The following is a 26,836-nucleotide window of genomic DNA, read 5'->3' as shown; positions in this document are numbered from 1 at the left end:
TCAGGTTAGACAATTTAGGATCTGGCTCACTGAATAATTTCTGTAGGCTCTAAACTTAAGGGGTTAGTCCCTTATTGCCTGGTATCTAGTCCTGGGATAATTAAGGCAGAAGAATTGCATCCTGGGGTGTGTGGGCCAGATGAAGGAGGTACAGCTCTGAATTGGTTAGTTTGCACATCAAAGGCATACCCCCACCTCACCCCCCTTGGCTCTAAGAATTGGCTAGCCAGAAAGGGTTTTTTTGAGACATCAAAGTGTCAAATTTATAGAAAATTTAAAAAATAATACAGTCTTGGGGATCCCTGGGTGGCGCAGCGGTTTGGCACCTGCCTTTGGCCCAGGGCGCGATCCTGGAGACCCGGGATCAAGTCCCACGTCGGGCTCCCAGTGCATGGAGCCTGCTTCTCCCTCTGCCTGTGTCTCTGCCTCTCTCTCTCTCTCTGTGTGACTATCATAAATAAATAAAAATTAAAAAAATAATAATACAGTCTTTTACTTGATTTTAAGTGTACTTGAATCTGACAGTTGCGACAGACATCTTTCTTTACACTCAGTGCTGAGACCCAAAGGCTATAGGATTTATACAGGTATTGCTTTTTCCTTTAACAGTTTAACCTGTGACTTGACCATCATAATCTTTCTTTGGAAATTAATTTAGATCTCCAAGTAAAGTTCATTAAATACTTATATTTCAGTACTTTTACAAAGGGTTTAATGTACATTGTGTGATTTAGCTTTTCTAAAAATAATGTTTATTTCAATCTTAAGGGTAGGGCTCAGCTTTGTGCTGAGTTCTTTATAGCATTTGAAGTGTACTCAAGGCTTATGTGAAAAGGAAGAATCAGATGTTACAAATGTTTCCCTGGAATAATGTCAACATAAGAGCAGATTTACATAAAACTTTCTTGAGGAAGTGAATAGAAATTGCCTGGGAATTTAGTGACTAGCCATTTTTGAACATTGTTTGCTCTTTACTTTCTTCCTCACCCCAGACACCCAACTCTATTTGGTAAACCCTGCTGGTATAAAATGTTCGGGTGGGGTTTTTTTTGCTTATTTGTTTTTAATAGGAAAGGAGAGCTCTGTTAAGTATGCTTTAAGCGTGTGTTGCCTTATAGACCAAAGGTGCACTCTGGATTGAAGCCAAGGCTCCATTACACCTCCTCCACATTTGCAGTGGTCTGGAATAACATGAATGATCATTTTGAAATTTCTTTTTTTAAATTTTTTTATTTATTTATGATAGTCACACAGAGAGAGAGAGAGAGAGAGAGAGAGAGAGAGAGAGAGAGAGAGAGAGGCAGAGACACAGGCAGAGGGAGAAGCAGGCTCCATGCACTGGGAGCCCGACGTGGGATTCGATCCCGGGTCTCCAGGATCGCGCCCTGGGCCAAAGGCAGGCGCCAAACCGCTGCGCCACCCAGGGATCCCCTGAATGATCATTTTGAAACTTACCTTGACTCTGTCTTCCTTAAGTGCTATGGTAGCGTAGTGATGCTTTTTGTACAAACCTATTTAAAATTTAGTACCAGTGTGTGTTGAGAGCTCCAGCTCTTCAGGTGATTGATTCTAGCATTGTAAGAGGACATTGTAGCACATGCAGTAGAGAATATGCAAAGGACTCCAATAAAATTATAATGGATTACACTTGTCCATTGTACTTAGTTCCTGTTTCTCTGACTGTAACTTGTTTTTGTTTAATTGACCATGCTCCTCTTCGGTGGATGGAATGTCTTTAAGCCTTGACTTTCATCAAAGGAATATATCCAAGATGTTTATATATGGAAAATACTGTGAAACATAAATAAAAGATATTCTAAGGGATCCCTGGGTGGCGCAGCGGTTTTGCCCCTGCCTTTGGCCCAGGGTGTGATCCTGAAGACCTGGGATCGAATCCCACGTCGGGCTCCCAGTGCATGGAGCCTGCTTCTTCCTCTGCCTGTGTCTCTGCCTCTCTCTCTGGGTGTGACTATCATAAATAAATAAAAATTAAAAAAAAAGATATTCTAAGTTTATCAGTATTTGAGAGCCAAAGTATACAGACCCTAAGTTATCTTTTCAAAACATTTGAAGTCTGAGTGCTAATTTAATGTACAAAAGCCAGAGTAATACTTAAAAAAAATTATTTTCATTTCTGTTTCCTCCTCCCCTCTCGTGGCAGTCCCTTATAGATGTCATTAATATATCTGTTTGAAATGTATGACTGCTGGCCATTCTGAGTCTACTCAGCTAGAGAGCACAACTTGATTCTCCCTGGTTTAACCCAATCTGCTAAATTAACCCTCTGCCTGAAGTATACAATATTACTCAGGAATTCAACAAGGGGATCAAGAGGTTAAATAGAATAATTGATAGTAGTAGGCATTTACTCAGTCATAGATTTTATAGATTTTATCTTTATTTAGGAGAGATAACAGATTGGTTAAGAGTATGGGTTTTCAAATCAGACAAACTTAGATACATATTATCTTTTGCCGCTATATGATCTCAGGCAATGACTTAACCCAATTCTGTTTATACATCTGTAGCATGGGATTCACATTGCTTAAGTTCTAGGATTGTTGGAGAGAATAAGAATGATAATGATGTCATATGATGATGGCATTGATACAGACTTTATAGAGCCTGGCTTTGAATCTGGGCTCTAAACCCTTAGTAGTTGTTTTTAGGGTTGTTTTTTTTTTTTTAAGGCAAGTTACTGTTTTTTTTTAATTTATAAAATGAGAATAAGAACAGTATCTCCTGAGGGATCCCTGGGTGGCGCAGCGGTTTAGCGCCTGCCTTTGGCCCAGGGCACGATCCTGGAGACCCAGGATCGAATCCCACGTCGGGCTCCGGGTGCATGGAGCCTGCTTCTCCCTCTGCCTATGTCTCTGTGCCTCTCTCTCTGTGTGACTATCATAAAAAAAAAAAAAGAAGAACAGTATCTCCTGAAACTGATATAACACTGTATGTTAACTACACTAGAAGTAAAATTAAAAACTTAATGAAAAAAAAAAAAGAAAGAAAACCAGTATCTTCTTATAGGGTAATTGTGAGAATTAAATGAGGATGACAGAGTGCTTAGCATAGAGTAAATTTGTAAATGTTAACAGCTGTTATTGGTGTTGTAATGGTGAAGGTGATGATATAAAGCCTTGACATAGTATCTGGCACATAAGTGTTCCTTAGAAAGATATAGGTGCCTCAATTGAATAAAACCTGCATCAGTACTCTGGAAAACTTGTTAAAACACAAAATATTGAGTTCTATTCCTGGCATTTCTGATTTAGTAGGGCTGAAATGGGGTCTAAAACTTTGCAGGGTTCCGGAAGATGGCTGATGCTGTTGATCTAGGGGTAACACTTTGAGAAGTAGTACTGTAGAAAAACTGTTCCATATCTCTAAAGGCATGTGATGAATAGAGTCTGGCATTTAAAGCCTAGTTAGCCACTTCCCCATTCTTAAGCTCTTGATCTAAGTTTTTACTCTTGATAAAATGTGTGGTCATATCAGATAGTCTGTTGTCTTGATGGAGATAACATCTCTAGGAATAAGTTGAATCATGTATTGTTCTTTTGTTTCATGTCCTTCTTTAAATATTAGACATTAATTTAGAACTTTTTCTCTATTGGATTTTATGTTCTTCTGTTTCCATGGGAATCTTTTATTTTTATTTTTTTAAAGATTTTATTTATTCATTCATGAGTACACACACAGAGAGAGAGAGAGAGAGAGGTGGGGGGGCAGAGACACAGGCTCCACGGAGAGAGCCCGATGTGGGACTTGATCCCGGGTCTCCAGGATCATGCCCTGGGCCAAAGGCAGGCACCAAACCGCTGAGCCACCCAGGTATCCCCATGGGAATTTTTTAGTCAGTTTGACATAGAATCAAAAGTGATGACTGGCTTTAAATCTGAAATTATTGTTTGCTGTCCAAAGGAAGGACAGTGGACTTTAGAGTCTCTGATCCTGTTGCTTGTCTTAGTGGTGTATTAATTCATTCCTTTATTGGGTTTGCCTACTAGGTATTGGCAGTGAGAATAGAGAGATGAAGGGGATAGACATTATTGATGGTGAAATTGAGCTTGGAGGAAATACAGGAGCTAGAGGATTGGTGAGGGATGCTGGTAAAGGAGGAGCTAGATGTTTTTGAACTTCTGTTGATTTGTAGCATGAACTTCAGAAGAGGATTTCCATTTCAGGTACTGAATAAGGCATTAGGGAGATACGGCCTGTGGATAGTTAGAAATTTTGAATTGGGGGATCCCTGGGTGGCGCAGCGGTTTGGCGCCTGCCTTTGGCCCAGGGCGTGATCCTGGAGACCCGGGATTGAGTCCCACGTCGGGCTCCCGGTGCATGGAGCCTGCTTCTCCCTCTGCCTGTGTCTCTACCTCTCTCTCTCTCTCTTTCTGTGTGTGACTATCATAAAAAAAAAAAATTAAAAGAAATTTTGAATTGGGGGATCCCTGGGTGGCGCAGCGGTTTGGCGCCTGCCTTTGGCCCAGGGCGTGATCCTGGAGACCTGGGATCGAATCCCACGTCGGGCTCCCAGTGCATGGAGCCTGCTTTTCCCTCTGCCTGTGTCTCTGCGCGCCCCCCCCCCCCCGTGTGACTATCATAAATAAATAATTTAAAAAAATTAAAAAATAAAAAAAAGAAATTTTGAATTGGAGCTAAGTCTCAAGAGTCATCAACAAATGAGTAGTACTTAAAGCTGTAGGAGAGAATAATATCATCCAGAAAGAAAATAGAAGGGAAGATAGGGTCAGAAATTGTCACTTGAAGATTGTCACTTAAATTTGAGGGACATATAGGGAAAGACACTGAAAAGTGATAGGAAATGAGCAGCAGAAGATGTTAGCACAGAAGTCAAGTGAAGAGCATTTTAAGTTGGAGGCAATGATTTGGCAGTGTCAGAAGGGGCTTCCAGTAGGATGAGACTTAAGAGGACTTTAAATCTGGGTGTCTGGGTGGCTCAGCCTGTTAAGTGTCTGCCTTTGGCTCAAGTCCTGATCCAGGGTCCTACTCTGCAGGGAGCCTGCTTCTCTATCTGTCCCTGCCTCCATCTCTATCTCTTTGCTCATGAATTAATTAAAAAAAAAAAAAAACAATAAAAGAGGACTTTAAGCCTAACAAACCAGACAGAGTTCACTGGTAATTTATAGGTGGACTGTTGGTATAGAAGGGCCATGTGAAGTAGTTACTTTTTTTTTTTTTTTAGGATTTGTTTATTTGAGAGAGAAAGCACACGTACATGGACACACACACACAAGTAGGAAGAGCAGGAGCAGGACAGGGAGAAGCAGGATTGCCGCTGAGCAGGACCCTGGGATCTTGACCTGAGCTGAAGGGAGACACATAACCAACTGAGCCACCACGCCCCCAGTGTGAAGTAGTTTCTAGAATGAAAGGAAGTAGAGTTAGTGACTTTGGGCTATTCTTACGGCAGAAGTGTTTGGTAGTGGGAATAAGGACACAAATATTATTTTCTTTTGTAGGAGGAGAATAAGAGTTTAACATAATCTCAGGAAGATGCGACGCTGAGGATATTTTTTGTAGAATGTATTTATGGGAGTGATTTGCATATGTTTTTAAATGTGAGGGATGAGTTAAGGAGACAGAAAAATAGAAGGAAGGGGATCATTGATGGAGCATTGTGCAGCAGAGGGTAATATTGTGAGGGAGGAGGATGGAAACAAATGAGCCACTTATTCATCTGAGACGGGAAGGATAAAAATAGATTCAGATACAGATAGGAAGACTGAGGAAGTCCATGCCAGGTTATTTTCGCTGGAAGGAAGAGTTAGGTCATTCACTGAGAGAGAAGGCTGAACACAGGTTTGGAACAGCTGTTAGGTAAGGTAAAAAAAGAAGAGCCAAGTGGGAGTATAAGTAAAATTAAAGATTACTCAGCACTTAAAGAGCATAATTGAAGTCAGGGCTCAGAATTATTTTCATGACACTAACAAACCTATTTAATAGCATTTTCTCTCATTGTACTTGGTTAGCTTGGGCACACAAGAATGAGGAATGATGGTTTGGTTGATAGAAATTGTAAATTGGCAAGATAGTTGTTGTGGAAGGAAGCCTCTAAATGCTGCTAGTGAGAATATAATGAGGGTGATTGGCTTTCTGGTATAGGCTGACCATGGAGGGGAATAAAGCTAGATTGCGTCTGACAAAGTCAAATAATGGCAGAGGGCCGATAGATAACAGGTTGAAGAGCAAGTGAGAAGAGTGTGGGTTAGGTTGAGAGGATAGGAGGGTGTACAGTGACTCTTACCTGTTAGAATTAAAACTAGTAGTTGATGAGTTAATCAAAAAAATTGGATGGGATTTCTGGGTGGCTCAGTGGTTGAGCATCTGCCTTTGGTTCAGGTTGTGATTTTAGGGTCCTGGGATCGAGTCCCACATTGGGCTCCCTGCTCAGTGGGGAGCCTGCTTCTCCCTCTGCCTGTGTCTCTGCCTCTCTCTGTGTCTCTCATGAATAAATAATTTTTTTTAAAAAAAAGGTTGGTTAATGGGGCACCTGGGTGGCTCAGTTAGTTAAGCACCATACTTTCAGCCCAGGTCACAATCTCAGAGGTCCTGGGATAGAGCCCCATATCTGGCTCCCTGCTCAGCAGGGAGTCTGCTTCTCCCTCTCCCTCTGTCTGCCACTCCCCCAGCTTGTGCTTTTTGTCCTGTCAAATAAATAAAATCTTAAAAAAAAAAAAAAGTCGGTTACTGTGAAGAAGCATTGAAAGATCTTTAAGTTTATAAATTAAAGTTCAATAATACTATGTTTTAGGGATTCACCAATATTTTTATTTAAAGCTGAATATGAATTTTTGAATATGAATCTGTTGATTGGAATTCCATGTTATCTTTTGTACATAAATCATACTTAAAATTAATTGTCTGCAATTTCCTGTTTTTCTTTTAAGTAGAGCTAACCCTTGTCACTTGGAAAGAAATCTGAGTGTGATAGTAGATTTTCCTGTCATTTTCTGTTACTGTAGATTTTATTTTACTTTTTAGTTTCTAAGAGTGTGTTTTGGTTTTTATCAAAATAACCACTCTAGCTTTGGACTTAGATTTTATTAGCTTGCGTAATATTTAATTCAGCTGTATAATAATATAAATGCAATTCGCATAAATATGCTTGGGACAGATAGAGCTGATTCTTGGTAAGCATTTAATGTAACTAGTAGGTACAAAAATATACAGAAGAGAGATTAACCCATTAGCACTGTGCATCCATCAGCCATTACACTTTTACATGGGGAAAGAGCAGCATGAGTTAGTTTACAAAGAATTTCTATGGTTGTCAGAAAGTAGGATTTCAGAAGTGGTGACCAGGTATGGAGAATGGTTTATGACAGTAGTAGGCATATGATCTCAGCCTCATCTTCCTTAATGTATCCTTTTGTTCTTCTGTGTCTCTTCCCTGGCATTTCTTTCTGTATCTACAGCCATGGGAACTCAAAATTACAAGGTCCTTCCTGTTTGAGCTTCTGCCCAGAAAACAGTGTTTTCATCTTCATTTAAATAGAAAAGACTGAAATAGGATAAGTCTTCTTTGAATGTTTATCAAATGATAAAGAGAAGGAGCTCTGTTTTCCTTAAGTCAGAAAGGTTGGAACTGTAACAGGAATTTTAATTTTAGTCTTTACTGGAATTAAATGGAAGGTGTTGGTGGTATTTGGTCTAGAGGAGAAGGGCAATGCTGCCCCGTCCTTCCTGCCCACTGTCCTACTACAGCACAGACACCAGAGGGGAGGTTAGTGGTACCACCCTGAAGGCCTGGAGAGGCCTGGGTCATTTCTTTTTCATGTGATTCAGAATATTTCCTACTGTGGGTTTTTTGTTGGTTTATTTTTGGCTTTCCTACAACTTCATAAATGAGTGGAGAGAAAGAATTCTTTTTTTCTCTAAAGATTTTATTTTATTTGAGAGAGAGAGAGAGCACAAGCATGAGTGGGGTGAGAGGCAGAGGGAGGGAGGGAGCAGACTCCCCACTGAGCAGAGAGCCCAGTGTGGGGCTTAATCCCCAGATGACTGGAATATGACCTGAGCCCAACGCAGGCAACATTTAAGGGACTGAACCTCCCAGGTGCCCCAGAGAGAGAAAATTCTTAAGAAGCAGTTCCTGAGTCTTAGATCTGTGCTTATATATTTTTTTAATTTTTTAATTTTATTTATGATACTCACAGAGAGAGAGAGAGAGAGGCAGAGACATAGGCAGAGGGAGAAGCAGGCTCCATGCACCGGGAGCCCGATGTGGGATTCGATCCCGGGTCTCCAGGATCGCGCCCTGGGCCAAAGGCAGGCGCCAAACCGCTGCGCCACCCAGGGATCCCCTGTGCTTATATTTTATGTTTCACACTTTTCATCTTTCTTATCAACTTTGGTATACATATACACATACACAGCCATGTGTCAAAAAGATATGTTTGATAATTTTTACCTTAAAATGGCTACTAGCCATATTAGCTTAAGAATGTCTTTTTTTTTTTAAGATTTTATTTATTTATTCATGAGAGACAGAGAGGGGCAGAGAGAGGCAGAGACACAGGCAGAGGGAGAAGCAGGCTCCGTACAAGAAGCCCTATGTGGGACTAGATCCTGGGACTCTGGGATCACGCCCTGAGGCGAAGGCAGCCGCTCAACCACTGAGCCACCCAGGTGTCCCAAGAATGTCTTTCTAAAGACAGCCTATCTTTTTTTTTTTCCTTTCAAAAGTTTATAGTCTAGTATATCTCCAAGTTTTTAATTTTAATGTTTGAATTTAAGATATAAAATGTTGGCTTGATATAAGGTATGTTTTTTTATAGGAATAACGTAACTTGAATGTTTAAGAAATTACTCAAAATTTAGTATAAAAAAGAACTAGATGTTTGGAATACATTAAATAAAATAATTTCACTGTGTTATTTTTAATACAGATAAAATTCCCAGAAGGTTTCACAGATTACTTTTGACTACCTGTTGGGTAGTTAGAAAGTCAAAGGAGTTTGATTTTCCCTTTATGCTCTTATGTACTGTTGTAACTCTTATGAGCAAATACTGATTTTATTAATTTTTAGCCTGCTTTATTTAAAAAAAGTGCTCTGGCTTTTTGTTTTCATTTTATTTTATTTTATTTTATTTTCATTTTAGATATAATGTCTTGGGTAACTGAGCATGCCTTTCATTAAATATAGCTAATATTCAAGCATTCTGATGGAAAGTTTGTTTAGTTGAGGTACTTGGGATTGTTGGAACCTCTATCTCTTCCTTTTTGTCCTTCCTAGCCTGCCTCTGAAATGGTCTTTCTGCTTCAATAGCATCGACATTCTTGGCCTCCCCCAGCCCCATGTACCAAAACCCTCATTTCCCCCCAGAAGGCAGTGAGAACCAGAAATCAAACTATTTCTCTTTCCTCTCTCTTTTAATCCTAATCTACTTTTGTCCCTCACACTTTTCAATCAATTCTAGCAAATCTCCAAGTGAATCCTTAGTTGTTAACCCTTTCAGGTTAACACGGTAATTTGTTTCTGTTCTCATTTCCAGTGAATCAACTTACTGTTCAACTGACTGAACAGTGCACCTTCATTATTTTAGTTCAGTTTGGCCTTCTGGAAGAGAAATAGTCTTGATTTATTTCTTCATGCTTCTTGAACTTTTTGGCTAATTGATATGATCCATAATTGACCTAGAAGTAGTCACTTGGGATATCGTTCCCATTTTATATGTTGTCACATTATACAATAAACCTTATTCATGCATTGACTGTCAGTTACTTGAAACAAAGAGGATTTAGGAGAAAGATTTTAAAAGAATGAAATTAAAGGTCAAAATAGAGGTTTCAATTAATAATTGAAAAATGGTTAAGTGATAAGGTGGAATCAAGAAAGTAGCCTTTTGGGGATCCCTGGGTGGCTCAGCGGTTTAGCACCTGCCTTTGGCCCAAGGCGCGATCCTGGAGTCCCGGGATCGAATGCCACGTCGGGCTCCCGGCATGGAGCCTGCTTCTCCCTCCTCCTGTGTCTCTGCCTCTCTCTCTCTCTCTTTCTCTCTCTGTATATCATAAATAAATAAATAAATCTTTAAAAAATAAAAAGAAAGTAGCCTTTTGACCTTTAATAGTTTATAGCATTATGGTAGAATTTGTTAAAATACTTAAATGTGAAATAAAATACATTCAATCTAAAACCAGAAGCTCAAAAATAAAATAAAATAAAATAAAATAAAATAAAATAAAATAAAATAAAATAATAAAATAAAATAAAATAAAATAAAATAAAACCAGAAGCTCCCGAAAGAAAGTTAGTTACTCACCACATTAATATTTTCTATATTTCTTCCTAGGATTTCTCCATGTGAAGTATTTTTATGTAATATATATAAATTATCATAATCTAAGATATCTCCTTGTATACTTATATTTTTCTAATTATAAGCATTTTCCTGTATTACACACATTTTTCTTCTTGGTTGGGTTTTCTTTTAAGTAAGCTCTGCCCCTCATGGGGCTCAAACTCACACCTGGAGATCAAGAGTCGCATGCTCTACCAGCTGAGCCAGCCATGTACCCCTTTTGTTTTTATTTGAAGAAATCCCATATTTTTTGAGCTTATGACCTACCCGCTCTCCTATTGGACACTGATGCTTTCATTTTCTTCCTTCGCATAGCCTAATATTTCAGTCGTGAAGTTTTAGTGCCCAGAGATCACAAGGGGTCCACAAAGCTATACTTAAAATGATCTGGTACTAGGACCTCTCCTGGTTAACAGATTTATCCAATGACCCCTCAATTTTGATCTCTAATAATACCAAACTTAGAAAATCTTAAGATGGCAGTCACAATAATAAGTGTCAGCTTGAGCTTCATTTTAAATTCTACTTACTTTCCAGAGGAACGAATTAAATTTACCTTGATAGACAAAACTTAATTTAAAGTAGAAATAAGAAAAATTTTGTGAAGAAAAATAATTCCATTGTTCTGGCAAACTGAAATACACTCACTCTCTATGTGTAGCAGAGGGATTTCTGGCTGCTTTTGTAGATAACTATGGAATTGAAAAGTAGGGCAGATAAAAAAAATTAAAACTTGTTGAAGATTCCATTCTTCCCTTTGCCTTCCTACCTTCCCAAGGAAAATGACATTTTCTTGCATTTTTGTGCTGTCTTCTTTTTCATAATTAGTTCTCTGAACATCTTTGATTCTAACCAATTACTTGTTTATATAAACCCAGAAGTCTTTTAGTTCTTTGAAACTACATTTCTAAATTATATTGTTTTCTTATGAGTTGCTCTGCTTTTAAAAATTATTTCTCCTTTAAATTTTATTTTTTACATCTTTGACTCAAATTTCAATGGAAGTATAGTTTGTAAGTAAGCATACGTTGGAGTCACTTTGAACTTTAAGTTAATCTTGTATATTTTAATAAAAGTATAACACTTTTATCCCCTACCTCCCTTTTTTTAAAGGAATCAGCAGGCGGAGATCTTCAGTCTCCTTTAACACCAGAAAGTATCAATGGAACAGATGATGAAAGAACACCTGATGTGACACAGAACTCAGAGCCAAGGGCTGAACCAACTCAGAATGCATTGCCATTTTCACATAGGTACAGATTCAATTCAACCATCATGATTAAGTAAAATGTGTAAATATGGAAACTTATTGGTTTCAGATAAATTTTGAAAAGTTATAACCCTAAGTGAAAACCCAGGTCAATCTTTTCTTTTTTTAAAATGTTACTTTCAACCTCAGAAAGGTTTTTAAATAGTTTATAGATGCCTATATGGACTGGAATGAACATTTCCTTTATGTAGAAAAGAACTACTGAGTTAATTGCAGTACAAATCATTTTTCAGTGAAACACTTTATTATTGTAAATCTTTTCTACTTATTTTTTTAACACAGCCCCTAAAAGGCCACCTTTGTTAACCTGGTTTCATCTATGTTCTTGAGGGTTAAAATTTTTTTTTTTGTTTTGTTTGTTTTTTAAATCTACTTCCTACTCTGAAATTAAGCTTTACTGTACTCTTAGAGGTGATCTCACCATAGGATTTCACAGAAGGAAAGAAGTTATTGTTGTAACTTCTATTAACGTTTATGTCAGATTGAGTTTTTTACCAACTAACAGGGGATAAATCTTGTAGTTCTGAACTGTAAAAGAATTTGATACTTCAAAAAGATAAAATTTGTCTTAAATGTGTTCTAAACCAGTTAATTTGCCATACTTTGGTATTTTTTTGGACACAGAGAGGTCTCTGGAACTGCAGCACTGCAAATAAAAACGAATACCTATCAGTCATTGTCTTAAAGTTAAATTTTATCTTTCTTTGGAAATTTTTGACCAGGTAGTTTTAATGAAATTAAGAAAATAGTTTTCCTGTATTGTGCATCTCTTTTGAGGACCAATTTCTAAAAAAATCAAATTCTTGAACATATTCAGAACAATTGTGAAGTGAGAAATTCCAGACTTTTTTTCATGAGAATTCTAATTTTGATTGAATCTGTTGAATATTAGGGGCAGCACGGAATATACACTTTAGAGACTAACACTGAGAGACCTCATGATCAGGCTGAGGAAGAAATTAGTTGTGAGTTTTTTTAAGGAATGTGTGAGGAAAACTTTGTGACTGCAAGACTATTCTAATTTTGTACCTAAAAATGCTAATAATTTGGCATACAATAGTAGACCCATCTTAGAATTATCATGGTTAAAGCATTAATATGTTTTAACTATGGCAGTGTAAGCATATTCTCTTTTCTATTGTTATAAAAATAAACTGAATACATGAAAAATTTATTAGTTCCTCTGAATATCATGTACACATCAATAGGTAAAATATATAGGGTTTTTTTTTAATATGCAGTTACAACTGAAGAGCAATGTGATTAGTATGTAGTTTTTAAAAAATATGAGGGAAGGAAAAATTTTATTCCTATTAAATTTAACATACCCATTTAAAAGATGTAAATGAACTGAACATAATAAATTTGATTTCTTTGACTTACTTAAATGAGCCATGTGCATTGAATATTATAGCATTTGCAAATGAGAACTTTGTATTTAACATTTGTAAAAACTATTTCTAGTTTACTTTATGCACCTAAAAGTCTCTGAATGTTTGTTGTTTTCCTGATCCTTAGTATTTGGAGTTATGGACTGGGATTAGTCATCTTCTATTGATCTGCTCTGTACTTGGGAGTCTAATAGGAGTTAGTTATTTTTACTTGAAGGTACAGCTTCTTTGACTACTGGAATCTGTAGATTACTCATGGAGATACTTGAGTTCTGAAAAGAAAATTTAATAGGTCATTTAAAGCTTTTAATTATGTTAAAGGTATTATACTGTCTTATAGTTTTCTTGTTATACCATTTTAAAAATAGCTTTCAGGATTTCAGAAGACTTACCTTCTGAACTAGTTTTGATTTCTATCTGAGATGGACGATTGAGTGTTTTATAACCAATGTTAGAATCCCAAAATAACAGGAGAGACCTTAAAGATGGTGTAATCTAGGATCTTCCAAACTTCGGTAGTGTGAAATCAATTTAGGTTATTCTTGGCATTCTAAAAAATGAAACATGAGATAGGAAATATTAGAGTAAAATTCACATTAAGAATAGAAACTTTGCTTCATTCAGTAATGCACATATTTGTGTAGGTGCCTGATTATAATGTAAGAAACATCAGTTTGAAAGCATGTGCCTTCAACACATGAGACTAAATCCCAGCGGTTAGGTCAGTTGTCCTAGGTCGCATAGTTCATGAAACTTGAGTAGGATTGCAGCTCACCTTTTGATCCCAATAGGGAATGCCAGTTAGAGTACATTTTAGTTGAACTCCTATACCAAGTACACCGTAGTGTTAGGAAGTTATTATCTTCCTATCCTAAAAGTACTCTGTAGAAATAAGATCAGCGTTTCATGAATGAGAAACAGAAGATTAAAATAATTTTTATTTAAATCTGAAACTTGTGTTTAAATTTGATAATTTAAACACTATTTTTTTTTTTTACAAAGGAAGACAAAAGTAGGTTTTTTAAGGCTTATTTAGACAATGTTTGCCTTCTTCCTTAGTACTTACTTCAACAGAAAAGAATGAACAAATATATATATATATATATATTTTGCCAACATTTCTCTGTCCTGGTTGATGCCATTTTACTGTTAAGTAAGGAGCAAAGTCACTAAAATATCTATGTGTTGTGATTTCATGAAGAAAGGATATGAAGAGCAATGACCTAGTCAAGTTAATTAAGAGTTGATGGTAGTAATAGTACTTAGCAAGCCAATTTGTGCTCTTAAAATTCAAACCGTGTACCTAGTCTCATGAATTCATTAATTAACATACCAGAAGGTGGCCTTGATTTTCATTTGGTCCTGAAATTTTGGCAATTGTGTTATGGTTGGCTCTTTACTCTTTGTTAGTTCTATGTACTTTTTAAAAATTACTAGCTTTAAAGACATAAGGAAGATTTTTTTTTGTTATTCTTTAAACTTACACAGATTTTCAAATATATTTGAAAGAGAGAGTACTATGATGAACTCCCATGAACACCCCCCCATCTTCAAGAGTTATGTAAAAATGGTCTTATTCCGCCCCTGCCCACTCTTCCACTTTTGTATTATTTTATTTTAATTTTTTAAAGGTTTTTATTTATTCAGGATAGACACAGAGAGAAAGAAAGAGAGAGAGAGAGAGGCAGACACAGGAAGAGGGAGAAGCAGGCTCCATGCAGGGAGCCCCACGCGGGTCTTGATCCCAGGACTCCAGGACCGCGCCCCGGGCCAAAGGCAGGCGCCAAACCGCCGAGCCACCCAGGGATCCCCCACTTTTGTATTATTTTAAAAGCAAATCCCAGACATAAAATTTCATCCACAATACTTTCATTTTTTATTTTTATTTTTTTAAGATTTTATTTATTCATGATAGACACAGAGAGGGAGGGACAGAGACACAGGCAGAGGGAGAAGCAGGCTCCATGCAGGGAGCCTGACTTGGGACTCGATCCCGGGTCTCCAGGATCACGCCCTGGGCTGAAGGTGGCGCTAAACTGCTGAGCCACCTGGGCTGCCCCACAGTACGTTTTAAAATTACTTTCGAGCTTTTTAAAAAACTTACTAAGGTAGCACAGCTATTTATATTCTATCTCAGTGTCATTATACAGTCTACTTTGAATTATTTACTCTTTTCTTTGATTTTTAATTATACCACTGAACTAAATTTTAGAATGTATGGGCTACTCAGTATTCCTTAGTCAAGTGCTATTTATGTCCTAACCTTATGCAAAAACATTCTCATTGAGTAAGTTTCAATAAATTAATACATTTTTAGTGTATTTATATAAATGCTTTTTGAAGTTTAGGAGTGTATAAAAGGGGGAATTAGTGAGTTTGAAAACGTTTACTGATTTCTTTGGGGAGGATCACTTCTCAGCCTTTGGCTAAGATCGAGTGTGATTTCTTTGGGAGAAATGGCATTATATTTTATCTAAATTGCTATTTTTCTTAAAAATTATTTTTTAACCTAAATGATAAAAATAATTTGAGGACTGAGCAGGTATATATTCCCCACCAAAGTGTTCAGGGTGTCCTTTGAGACCTTATCTTAGATTAGCTATGTACTAAATAAAGCAGATATATACTAATAGAACAGCATAAACAAATGGGGGAAGGTTTTGTTTTCTATTTCCAGGGACTTACTGTTTGCTTTATAGCATCAGCTGTATGAATTCTGGAATTTACTTGTTCTTAATAAGAAATTCTAGGATATGTTTTTTAAGACTTAAAGCTATCTAAATTCCCTTTGGAAATAGTTAATTTTACACTATCCCAGTGCTGTTAGAATATAATACTAAAAACTAAAACTTTTTATTTTGTTCAGTGTAAATTTATGTTCCCCACATATTGATAAATAACTGCTATTATTTTATTTCTGAGAGTCCAGAACTAGTATATATACATTAGTAGTTTGTGAAGCTATTTTTGTACTGATAAATTTTAATAACTGTTTGATTATATTAAGGAAAATAGGCTGTTTTAAGCACTGATTATATTTAAATTCTTTTGGTGTTTATATAGTATATTCTTATGGTGCTGCTAGTACTTACACATTTTGGGGGTGCTGCATGTGTCTTCTCTTCTGTTAAAGAGATTTTTCTGCCACTTTGTGTGTTTCCAGCAGATATTCATTAAAGGATGTATGCACAGATGTTACTCTTTAGTATATTGATTTTACTTTAAACCAAACCAGCAAACTACAATTTTACTCAAACTTATGAAATCTGGGTTGGGTTCATTTAATTTTTATTTAATAGCGTAATTTCTTTATTATCAGAGTTTCAGAAAGCTACTGCTTTAAAACTGATCAGGGATATTTGGACAGTTTGAAAAACTAAATTTTGTTAGAAAACTTATACACCGTTATAGTTACATGTTAAATTTTTTTAAAAAGTGCTTTATTTTGAATCAAATACAGTTTGTACTTACTTGAAAGATGATACAAACAAGAAAAAGATGAATGACTGTTAAGAGCTCTGGGGTACTATACTCTTCTTAGCTATGCCCTGTGTCTCCCATTTTTATGAATAGTAGGCAAAACTTAAAGGGTCATAGGTAAGAACTAAAATAGAAATAATCTCTCTAGCTAACTTTTGTTTGGATAAAATTTTATCTGTAAACCTGGGATTTGATTTCACAAGAAGTGCTTTATCATTAATATAATTGCAGGTGAAAATTTAAGTTGTAGGATTCCACTAATAGTTATAACAACTTAAATATTGTTATTCTTCCACCATGGAGCTTCAGAAATTAGGTTTTTTAAAAATTAATTTGAAGCCTGAGACAGATTATGAGAGATTGTAATATAAGAATTTAGAGGTGTCAGAATTTCCTTTACCATAATTTTGAATAGATAGCATTTTATAAGAAGTGCTATAGTAATTTCATAATATATGCAGTTTACATTCTCTGGGAAGTGAAAAGCAGTTTTTACATTTTAAATAAGATGCAGTAAAAAAATAGAGTATAGTGATTGGGTGTTTACAGTATTATCTTTCTGAATAAGTATACTTAAATTTCCTGTCCTGCATTTTTTAAGAATTGATCTTTATTCTCTCCTAATGTCTTCTAAAATATTTTGAAGAAAATGTATAAATTTGCTGAAGCATTTTTTTCAGGTATTACCACTTAATGTAGGTTTTATGGAAGAAGAAAAATAACTATTCATATAAAATAAAAACATTAGTAACTCACCTCCGTTGGGATTGGTCCCTTTCCCTTCTCCCTCTTTGCCTTATCATTGTAATTAATGGGAAAGAATGTTCATGAGTCTGTCCCCATTGATTGTCAGCTTCCATTTTCAAAATGACTAGCTGGAGTTAGACATGTGGTCATTCATAATGGAACAGATTGATCCTAGATTATTTATGATCTCTTCCCTGTAGAGGGCTTTTAAAATTCATTTTAACCTTTCATTTCTGTTTTTAAAAGACCATAGTGGGGATTCTACTGGAAGGGAGGTGTGTGATATGGATAGTTCTAGGACTTAGAGGAAAATGTTCTTCCTTTTAATTGGATTCCCATCTTTCTTACTAGAGGAGTAAGGGACAAGATCAAGATGTGAACATAAGAGGTCAAACAAGCCACATAAAGGTGTGACATTTGTGGTATGTATGGCAGTAAGGAGTGGTGAGGTCTGTGGTAAAGTAAAATGTGCAAGGTTCATCTGAAGAAACTAAAGTTTTTTAAAATAATGCCATACAGAGGGATAGGGACTAGATGACCCATCTGGTTTCTAGTTTAGACTTTCAAAAGGAAACTGATTTACATATGGTTTAGCCCAGGGTAAAGATTTTAAGGATATTTTACTAGCAATATTCGTTGTTGTAATAACCTTATAAACTCTTGGTGGAAGTGTTTGGGATGATATATACATGCAGATGAATCCTGGACATTTCCTCTTTTTTGACGTACTCTGACAGGTTTGTTCTCTCAAACACAAAAGTCAATTTCTGTGTCATGGTATGTATAGATCATTCCATGGTCACCGGATGAGGCCTCCTCGGCCTCATCACCTTGTGCTTTTATAGCAGTTACTCCAAATTGCTGGTGGTTTTCCACGTATAATCAAGCAAGCATGCTTTCTCATCTGTAAGTCTTTGCTTCCTTGTTTTTGGAACATTTTCCTTTCTCTTTGCAGTGGCTGTGTACCCACACTCTGTATTTCCTCCCATCCACCTCTGGCCATAACTGGACCACCAGCTGGTCAACCTCTGTAATATCCTTTAAGCTCTAGCACCACTGCCTCTGTAAGCTTACTCTCATGCTCTCAGACTGAAATAAATGTATTGAAAGTAGTCATGCTCCAGGGATTACACCTTCCTTGTAGGGATAAAAAAAAAAATGTAGATGTGACTAACCAATTAAAGTAAATGTATATTTTACTTCTATTTATTTTCCATCAGTTTTCCATTTTCCACTGACCGTTTAGCTTGGTCATATGTCCAATGTAGAGAAAATAGTTGATTTTTATGACCCTGGCCTAAATTGAAGTTAAACTTCAATATTAGAACTTTGGAAATAGAAGAAACTTTCTATTACATAGTCCATCCACTTCATGTTACAGAAGTACAAGCAAAACAACAACAACAAAAAAGAAGTACAAGCAAGGCCAGGGAAGAGGTGAGGTATTCAGCAGCAGTATTTGTTGATGGCTTGATTAGAACAGAGATCTCCAAAGGCATTGATCATTAGGGTCCTTCCTGGTTGAGGCAGTGCTCCTTCCACTAAACTCCAAGAGGGTTTGTTTTCTGTATCATACTTCAAGATACTTTTCATCCAGATTTTTGTCATTGTTCAACATATATTTACCACTACTTGTTAAACTTCCCTACTAGATTCTTAGCTTATGGAGTGAGTTTTACTGATTTACATTTCTTTGTATACTATTTAGTTTCAAGCTATTTCAATATGTAAGAGATCATGAATAAATTTGTTAAGCAAATAAATATATATGTTTTTGTAATCACTGAGATGACAGAAAGAGGTAAATACATTGGTATATCTTGATCATTAGCGATAATAATATATTACTAGACAGGATCAACAAAAATATCAGTATGAAGAATAGTTTACATTTTTAATTCCAGTAGGGTCCACTTAGCAGTTAATATTCCTGTTAGTAATTTTAGTAACTGCTTTGTTGAGATGTAATTCACATACTAAATAATTCACCTATTTAAAGTGTATAATTCAAGGGGACTTTGATATATTTATAGAGCTGTGCAGCCAACACCACAGTCAATTTTATTTTTTTATTTATTATTATTTTTAAAGATTTTATTTATTCATGAGAGACAGAGAGAGAGAGAGAGGCAGAGACACAGGCAGAGACAGAAGCAGGCTCCATGCAGGGAGCCCGATGCAGGACTCGATCCCGGGACTCCAGGATCACGCCCTGGGCCGAAGGCAGGCGCTAAACCGCTGAGCCACTCAGGCATCCCTCCACAGTCAATTTTAAAACATTTTCTTCACCTCCCCCATTAGCAACTACTTTTTTTTTTTTTTCCTCCTACACACTACCTTCTTTCCCCAATCCAAGGTCACCACTAATCTTTCTTTCTGTAGATTTGCCTGTTCTGGACATTCTTTATAAATGGAACCATATAATATGTGGTGTTTTATGACTAAATTCTTTAACTTAGCATGAGTTTTCAAGGTTTATCCACATCGTAGAATATATCAGTACTTCATTTCCTTTTATTGCTGGATGATATTCCATTGTGTGGATATACTACATTTTATTAATCCACTCACTAGATAATAGATATTTGTGTTGCTTCCAGTTTCTGAAAATTCTACCATTGTTATGAATAATGCTTCTATGATTATTTGTGCACAGGTTTTTGTGTAATACGTGTTCTCAGTTATCCACGTATATCCTAGGAGTAGAATTGCTGGGGTAATTTGATGTTTAACCTGTAGCTGCCAAACTTCACCTTTTGATAGTGTCCTTTGCAATACAAAAGTTTTAAATTTTAATTAAGTCTAATTTATCTATTTTTCTCCTTTCATATACTTTTGCTGTCATATCTAAGAAACCATTGCCTAATTCAAGGTCATGAAAATTTACATGTTTCTTCTGAAAGTTATATAGTCTGAACTCTTATGATTAGGTCTGATCCATTTTGAATCAATTTTTACATACACTGTGAGATAGAGGCCTTACTTCACTCTTTTGCCTGTGGATATACAGTTTTCCCAGCACCATTCATTGAACAGACTGTTCTTTTCTTACTGAATTGTCTTGACATCCCTGTCAAAAAAAATCAGTTGACTGTACAGATGGGGGTTTATTTCTGAACTCTCAATTCTAACATACTCTTCATGACTGTAGCTTTGTAGTATGTTTTGAAATTGGAAATTTAGGTCCTCCAACTTCATTCTTCCTTTTCAAGATTGTTTCAACTATTATGAGTCCCTAGAATTTCTACATAAATTTTAGGATCAGCCTGTGAGTTTCTGTAAAGAACTCCATTGAAATTCTGAAAGGGATTGCACTGAATCTGTGGAACAATTTTGCTGGCCATCTTAGTAATGATAAGTCTGTCAATCAGTGAACATGGGATATTTTCCCATTTATTGAGCTCTTTAATTTCTTTCAACGGTGTTATTTACTTTTCAAAGTGTAAGTTTTGTGCTTCTTTTGTTAAATGTATTCCTTTATTATTTATTTTTGATGCTGTTATTTTGATGATTTATTTTTGATGCTGTTATTGGGATTGTTTTCTCTATTTCATTTTCTAATTGCTCATTGCTAATATATAGAAATACAGATGATTTTTGTTTAGTGATCTTATATCCCATTAATTAGCTAATAAACTCATTTATTTTAATAGTTTTTGGTGGCTTGCTTAGGATTTTCTATATACAAAATCATGTCATGTGCAAATAGATAATTTTATTTCTTCCTTTCTCATCTGAATGTCTTTTATTTCATTTTCTTGACTAATTGCCAAGTCTAGAACCTCCAGTACAATGCTGAATACAAGGGACAAGAGTGGACATTCTTGTCTTGTTCTTTTCTTAGAGGGGAAGCTTTAAGTCTTCCACTGTTAATTATGACATTAACTGTGGGTTTTCATAGATGGGCTTTTTTTTTTAAGATTTTATTTCTTTATTCATGAGAGACATAAGGAGAGTGGCAGAGACATAGGCAGAGAGAGAAGCCGGCTCCTCACAGGGAGCCCCATGCGGGACTCGATCCCTGGACTGGAATGACGCCCTGAGCCTAAGGCAGACTCTCAACCCCTGAGCCACCTAGGCGTCCCTCATAGATGCTCTTTATATTCTTAGTTTTTTGATGTTTTTTTTTTCCCATTGATATTCTAATTGTTTAGTGACTTCTTTCCCTCAGTTGGTAGCTTTAGAAATCTATGCTTTGACATATATAGCAATATATATAGCAACATAGCTTTCCCTATGTCTATTTCTTTCTTTTTTTTTTTCCCTATGTCTATTTCTTAAAAGTAAATTGATAGTCTGTTTTAAAGAATAGAAGAATTGACTGAGAGGTAGAATTCTTTTATAAAACTGTCACTATTTCTTTAAAGCACATCACTACGCCTTAGTTTTTATGTCTAAAATTATAAAACTTTGCAGTTTTCTAGCTTTTTATCTTTTCCAGAATATGTGGAATAGCTTTTATGGATGGTGGAAATGGGAGCAGATTTACTTCTTTATCTGATTTTTTAAGTAATGATTTTTTTCTACTTTCTTTTTAAAGATTTTATTTATTTGAGAGAGAGCAAGTGAGAGAGCGTGCAAGTAAGGAGGGAGGGGAGAGGGAGAGGGAGAAGCAGACTCCCCACTGAGCTGAGCAGGGAGCCTGATGTGGGGCTCTTGGAGCTCATGGGGCTCAATGTGGGGCTCAATCCCAGGACCTTGGGATCATGACCTGAGCTGAAGGCAGACACTTAACGAACTGAGCCACCCAGGTGCTCCCTCTTTTTTAATTTTTTTAAATTACAATAACTAGTAAAAATACGTTCTTTAAAAAACAGAGTGAGAATATAAATATTTTTAAAGAAGATACTGGATAAATCATTTTATTTTAGTGAATATAAAGCATATTCTTATCAAATATGAATAGAAACAAACATTAAAGTTACTCATTTCAAATAACTGATTTCTAGTATAATTATTACTCTAGAAGACTCTTCACATATTCCCTTATTGCATTATAGAAACATTAGCTTATGATTATCTTAAATCAATTATGTGATCAATACTTGTTTTATGTCAGTAGTGTTCTATTAGTTTATCTCTAAGATCTTATGTTTCTGGATGCATGTAGTCTAAGAGAGTTTTGGATTGTACATTAACCTTTGTACATTAACCTTAAGCAACATAGGAATGTTAAAATTATATTGTGGGACATTTTAAAGGGTACCTATAAAGTAGAAAATTAAGTCACAAACTAAGTTAAGCCAGATTTTTTTCGTTTCCTTTACCTGGGGCATTAAAGAGGTTTTTATTGTTTTGTTTTGGTTTGTTTTTTTATTTTTGATTTTCAACACTTAAAGTTCTTCATGGTAATAAGAAAATTCTTGTGAATTTTCTTCATAACTGCCTTGGAGTCTATAACATGAGGTTAATGGAAAAACATGTTAATAAACGTGTCTTTGGAAAGTATATTCAATCCTTTGGCTTAATAGTTTTTTGTAATTAGATAGTTCTAGGATATGCTTAGTATACTCATAAACTAAGTTACTAAGGCCTTTGTGACTCTACAAAATAATAGATTTTTTTCTCTCAGTATTTAGAGATTGAATATTAGTATTTGATAAATTATGTAAAGAACCATATCACTGGATATTTTCTGAGTCCAGGGAACAGTGGGACTATCTACCTATTCAGTTTTTTTAAAGGATGTAGCTAAATCATTCTGTAATTCATTTCCATAATAATGGTTGGAAAGTCTTAGTTTCCATAGCAAGGAAAGGAAATGTACCTTATCTTAGTGGTCTTGCCATCTCCAGGACCTCTTAGGTGCCAAGCCCTGAACTAATATTAGACATAGTTTATCCATTTTGGTTTTTTGGAGAGAGATGTATATCTTAGGCAGAAATAATAAAGAAGAAAAATTATATACCTACATAAACTCCCTTCCCTTTTCCCCACTTCTCACTTAAAAGAAAAATTCTGCTTTGAATATTTTTCCTGGAAAAGCTGCCTTACTTCTTTAAATCCTGCTGCCTTACTTCGTTAAATCCTGATACCTGCTGGATAGGTTTTTTTGTAAAGTGAGAAAAGATCAGTTCTCCAAGTTGGATATTTTTTCTTCTGCGAAGAGAGCCAGTTTTCCTTGGCTATCTGATCATTTCTGTGGCCATGAGTTTTGGAATTTAGCAGTCACCATTTCCTATGGAAGACGAGGATCTGCCATTTGTCCTGATAGAGAAGATGCAAATAATCCCTAAGAGAAGAGAGGGACTAACATGGAAGAAAGAAACATGACAGTTCTAAAATATCCAGTCTTCACAGTTTTAAGTTTGAAGAGTCCAAAGAAGTAGAAAGAACCTTTAAAGAAGATAACTTCAGAGTTAAAATTCCTTTTTATTTCTAGATAGCACTTAAGGTATCTCCATGTAGCAGAAGAAAGAAATGTTTTGCTCCTTTGGCAAAATGATATTATACAGGCATAACTTGTTTTATTGTGCTTTGCTTTATTGCACTGACTAGATAATGTGCTTCTTACAAATTGAAGGTGTGTGGCAACTCTAATTGAACAAGTCTACTGGCACCATTTTTCCAAGAGCAAATGCTCACTTCAGGTCTCTGTCATATTTTGGTAATTCTCACATTATTTCAAACTTTTCATCATCATTATTTGAACTGCTGCAATCTCATCGAATTTTAACAGATGAGGAGTTCTTTTTATGGATGAGCAAAGAAAGTGGTTTCTTGAGATGGAATCTACTCCTGGAGAAGATGCTGTGAAGATTATTAAAGTGACGACAAAGGATTTAGAGGATCACATAAACTTAGGTGATAAAGCAGAGACAGGGTTGGAGAGGACTGACTCCAATTTTGGAAGAAGGTCTGTGAATAAAATGCTATCAAATAGCATCACTAACTACAGAGAATTTGTTGGTGAAAGGAAGAGCCAGTCAGTGCAGCACACTTCCTTGTTGTCTGCTTTTAGGGAATTGCCTCAGCCATCTCAATCTTCAGCAACCACCACCCTGATCTGTCCACAGCCATCAACATCGAGGCGAGACCCTCTACCAGCAAAAAAGATTAAAATGCTGAAAACTCAGATGATGGTTAGAATTTTTTAACAATAAAGCATTTTTTAATTAAGGCATGTACATTTTTTTTTTAGATAATGCTTTTACACACTTAACAGACTACAGTATAGTGTGAACATAAATTTTATATGCCCTGGGACACCAGAAAACTCATTTGCCTCACTTTACTGTGATACTCGCTCAGTTTTGCTGGTCTGGAACAGAACCCTTCAGTATCTCTTTGCTCCACTTAATTTTCGGAAGGCTTGGAAGTCCTTCATAAAGAAAAATTCCTATTTGAGAATCAAAATAGCTTTATTCCTGATTTAAAAATTGTGGAAAATAATCAGCCTAATTTGCAAAGTAGAATTGTTTATACCTGTCACTTCCTTTAAGATTTAATGAAGCCATTTTCCTACATGTAATCTGATACTCTTGTATTGGTCCACTTCTTTTGTTGTGATATTTGAGAACACTTTACTCCCCACCTCACAGGGATGTTGTGAGGCAAATTTTAAATGTTTCTAACAAAAGTATAGAATTAATAACTCGACTGTTTCTTGTTGGTAGTTTCTAGAATCATAAGATTTTACTTATTTCTAAATTTACAAGTGCTTTTTTTATAGCTATGAATGGATATTAGGTATATTCCAATGGAAGTAAGATAATGAAGTTGTGATTTATCAATGAACATCCTTGTATAAATTTAAATGCATGAAACATTGCACTGATTTTTTAACAAAGAGCTTTATATAATTACAATTAAAGAAAAGCTAAAGTAAGTGTCTGGTTTCCCCTTTTTTTTTAAATTGAGATTTAATTATTCATACCTCTTAGAAAAAAGGCAACCCAATTCATTAAATTCTAGTTGAAAAGAAAATGAATATGACAAGGAAATAGATAAAATTGGGATCCCTGGGTGGCACAGCAGTTTAGCGCCTGCCTTTGGCCCAGGGCGCGATCCTGGAGACCCGGGATCGAATCCCATGTCGGGCTCCCGGTGCATGGAGCCTGGTTCTCCCTCTGCCTGTGTCTCTACCTCTCTCTCTCTCTCTTCTCTCTCTCTCTCTCTCTCTCTCTCTCTCTCTGTGATTATCATTAAAAAAAAAAAGGAAATAGGTAAAATTAAAGAAAAAAAGTGAAAATCCCGAAACAAGGTTCAAGCATACAGAGATGCTCAGAATTTAGACTTCGATAAAAGCTGAGTTACTGTTAACACAGTTAACACAGATAAAACTCTGTGTTACTAGGTAGCGGTGAAATCTTAGTAATACTTGGATAAAAATAAGATTATTGGGGATGCCTGGGTGGCCCAGTGGTTGAGCACCTGCCTTTGGTTGAGCGTTTGCCCCAGGATGTGATCCTGAGGTCCCAAGATCGAGTCTCACATCGGGCTCCCTGCATGGAGCCTGCTTCTTCCTCTGCTTGTGTCTCTGCCTTTCTCTCTGTGTGTCTCTCATGAATAAATAAATAAAATCTTTTAAAAAGTTTAAAAAAATAAGATTGTTGTAATAGAAATTTGATAAGCATTTGCTTCATATGATAGCAGAAGGATCCAAAAGAAAACTTGTATAAAGGAAAATTAGGTAAAATTCATGCATAGAAAATCCTTGATAGCCTACAGAATTTGGTTTCATTTGTACAGTTTTATTTTCATAACATATTTTGGGAAGTAATTATATAGCATTTTCTGTTTCACGTAAATCAACCCAATTTTTGCAAGTGAAAACATAGTTACAGCATGTGCATTATCGGATAATGACACCCAGAGTGAGGCTTTAAAATTGCTATAAAATATTCACTTCTGCTTTGTTCTCACTGTCATAGTATCAAAAAGCAAGTCAATTCAAAGTGAATTTAGGGAATCAAGCTTATAATCTGTATTTGAATTTAGAAAATATTTCCTACATTACCATATTATTTAAATATTTATTTTATAACTTATTCCAAATGCTGTTAAAAGGAGAATAGATATATAGTCCTAGGTTAAGTATGTTGAGATCAAGAAGCACTCGACCTCACAATGTTGTATTTTTGTATTCGTCACTTTTTCAAAATGTAATAGCTTTAGATGAGCCTTACATATTTCTCTTTACCAGTCTGTTCCCTAATGTGATATGTACTACAGAGTTCACTCATGTTGTTTAATTTGTTATTTAACTTTAGTAGGAGTGGGAACTATACAAGGGGCTTTTATTCAGCTAACTCTGTTTGTCCCTGTAATTTCTCCCTCCTTTACTAATTTTATAATTTGCCCTCATTTAAGAGTTTTATGCATGCATTCATATCCATTGATATGAATGATATAAATTGGTTCATAGTGTATTATTGATCCATAGGATACAGTGTGTCATTCTGTATTTAGTTTAGTGCTCATATACTTGATTACTGCAGCAAGAATAATCTTTGGAAATTCTAACCTCAGAATAATGAGAAAAACCCTATGTTAACAGTCATCTAGTTTGAGGGTTGTAATGAAATTATTGAAAAAATGTTATGTATAAGCATTTATAAAAATAGAGTTCCTTGGGAGCACCTGGGTGGTTCAGTTGGTAAAGTGACCAACTCATGATTTAAGC

The 26,836-nt window shown here is 35.8% G+C and overlaps 1 protein-coding gene across 1 annotated transcript in view; it reads left to right on the top strand.

Moving 5' to 3' along the window:
• Positions 1 to 26,836, top strand: part of HOMER1 (homer scaffold protein 1) — a 126,883-nt gene that overhangs the window by 56,520 nt on the left and 43,527 nt on the right. The window contains exon 5 of the mRNA XM_055342245.1: positions 11,437 to 11,576. Coding sequence (XP_055198220.1) covers positions 11,437 to 11,576 — 140 coding nt within the window. The remainder of the gene's footprint in view (positions 1 to 11,436; positions 11,577 to 26,836) is intronic.

Source organism: Nyctereutes procyonoides, unplaced genomic scaffold (assembly GCF_905146905.1).
Source record: "Nyctereutes procyonoides isolate TBG_1078 unplaced genomic scaffold, NYPRO_anot_genome, whole genome shotgun sequence".
Taxonomy (NCBI): Eukaryota; Metazoa; Chordata; class Mammalia; order Carnivora; family Canidae; genus Nyctereutes; species Nyctereutes procyonoides.
Note: the sequence above shows the minus strand (reverse complement) of the source record. Positions and strands in the feature narration are given on the sequence as shown.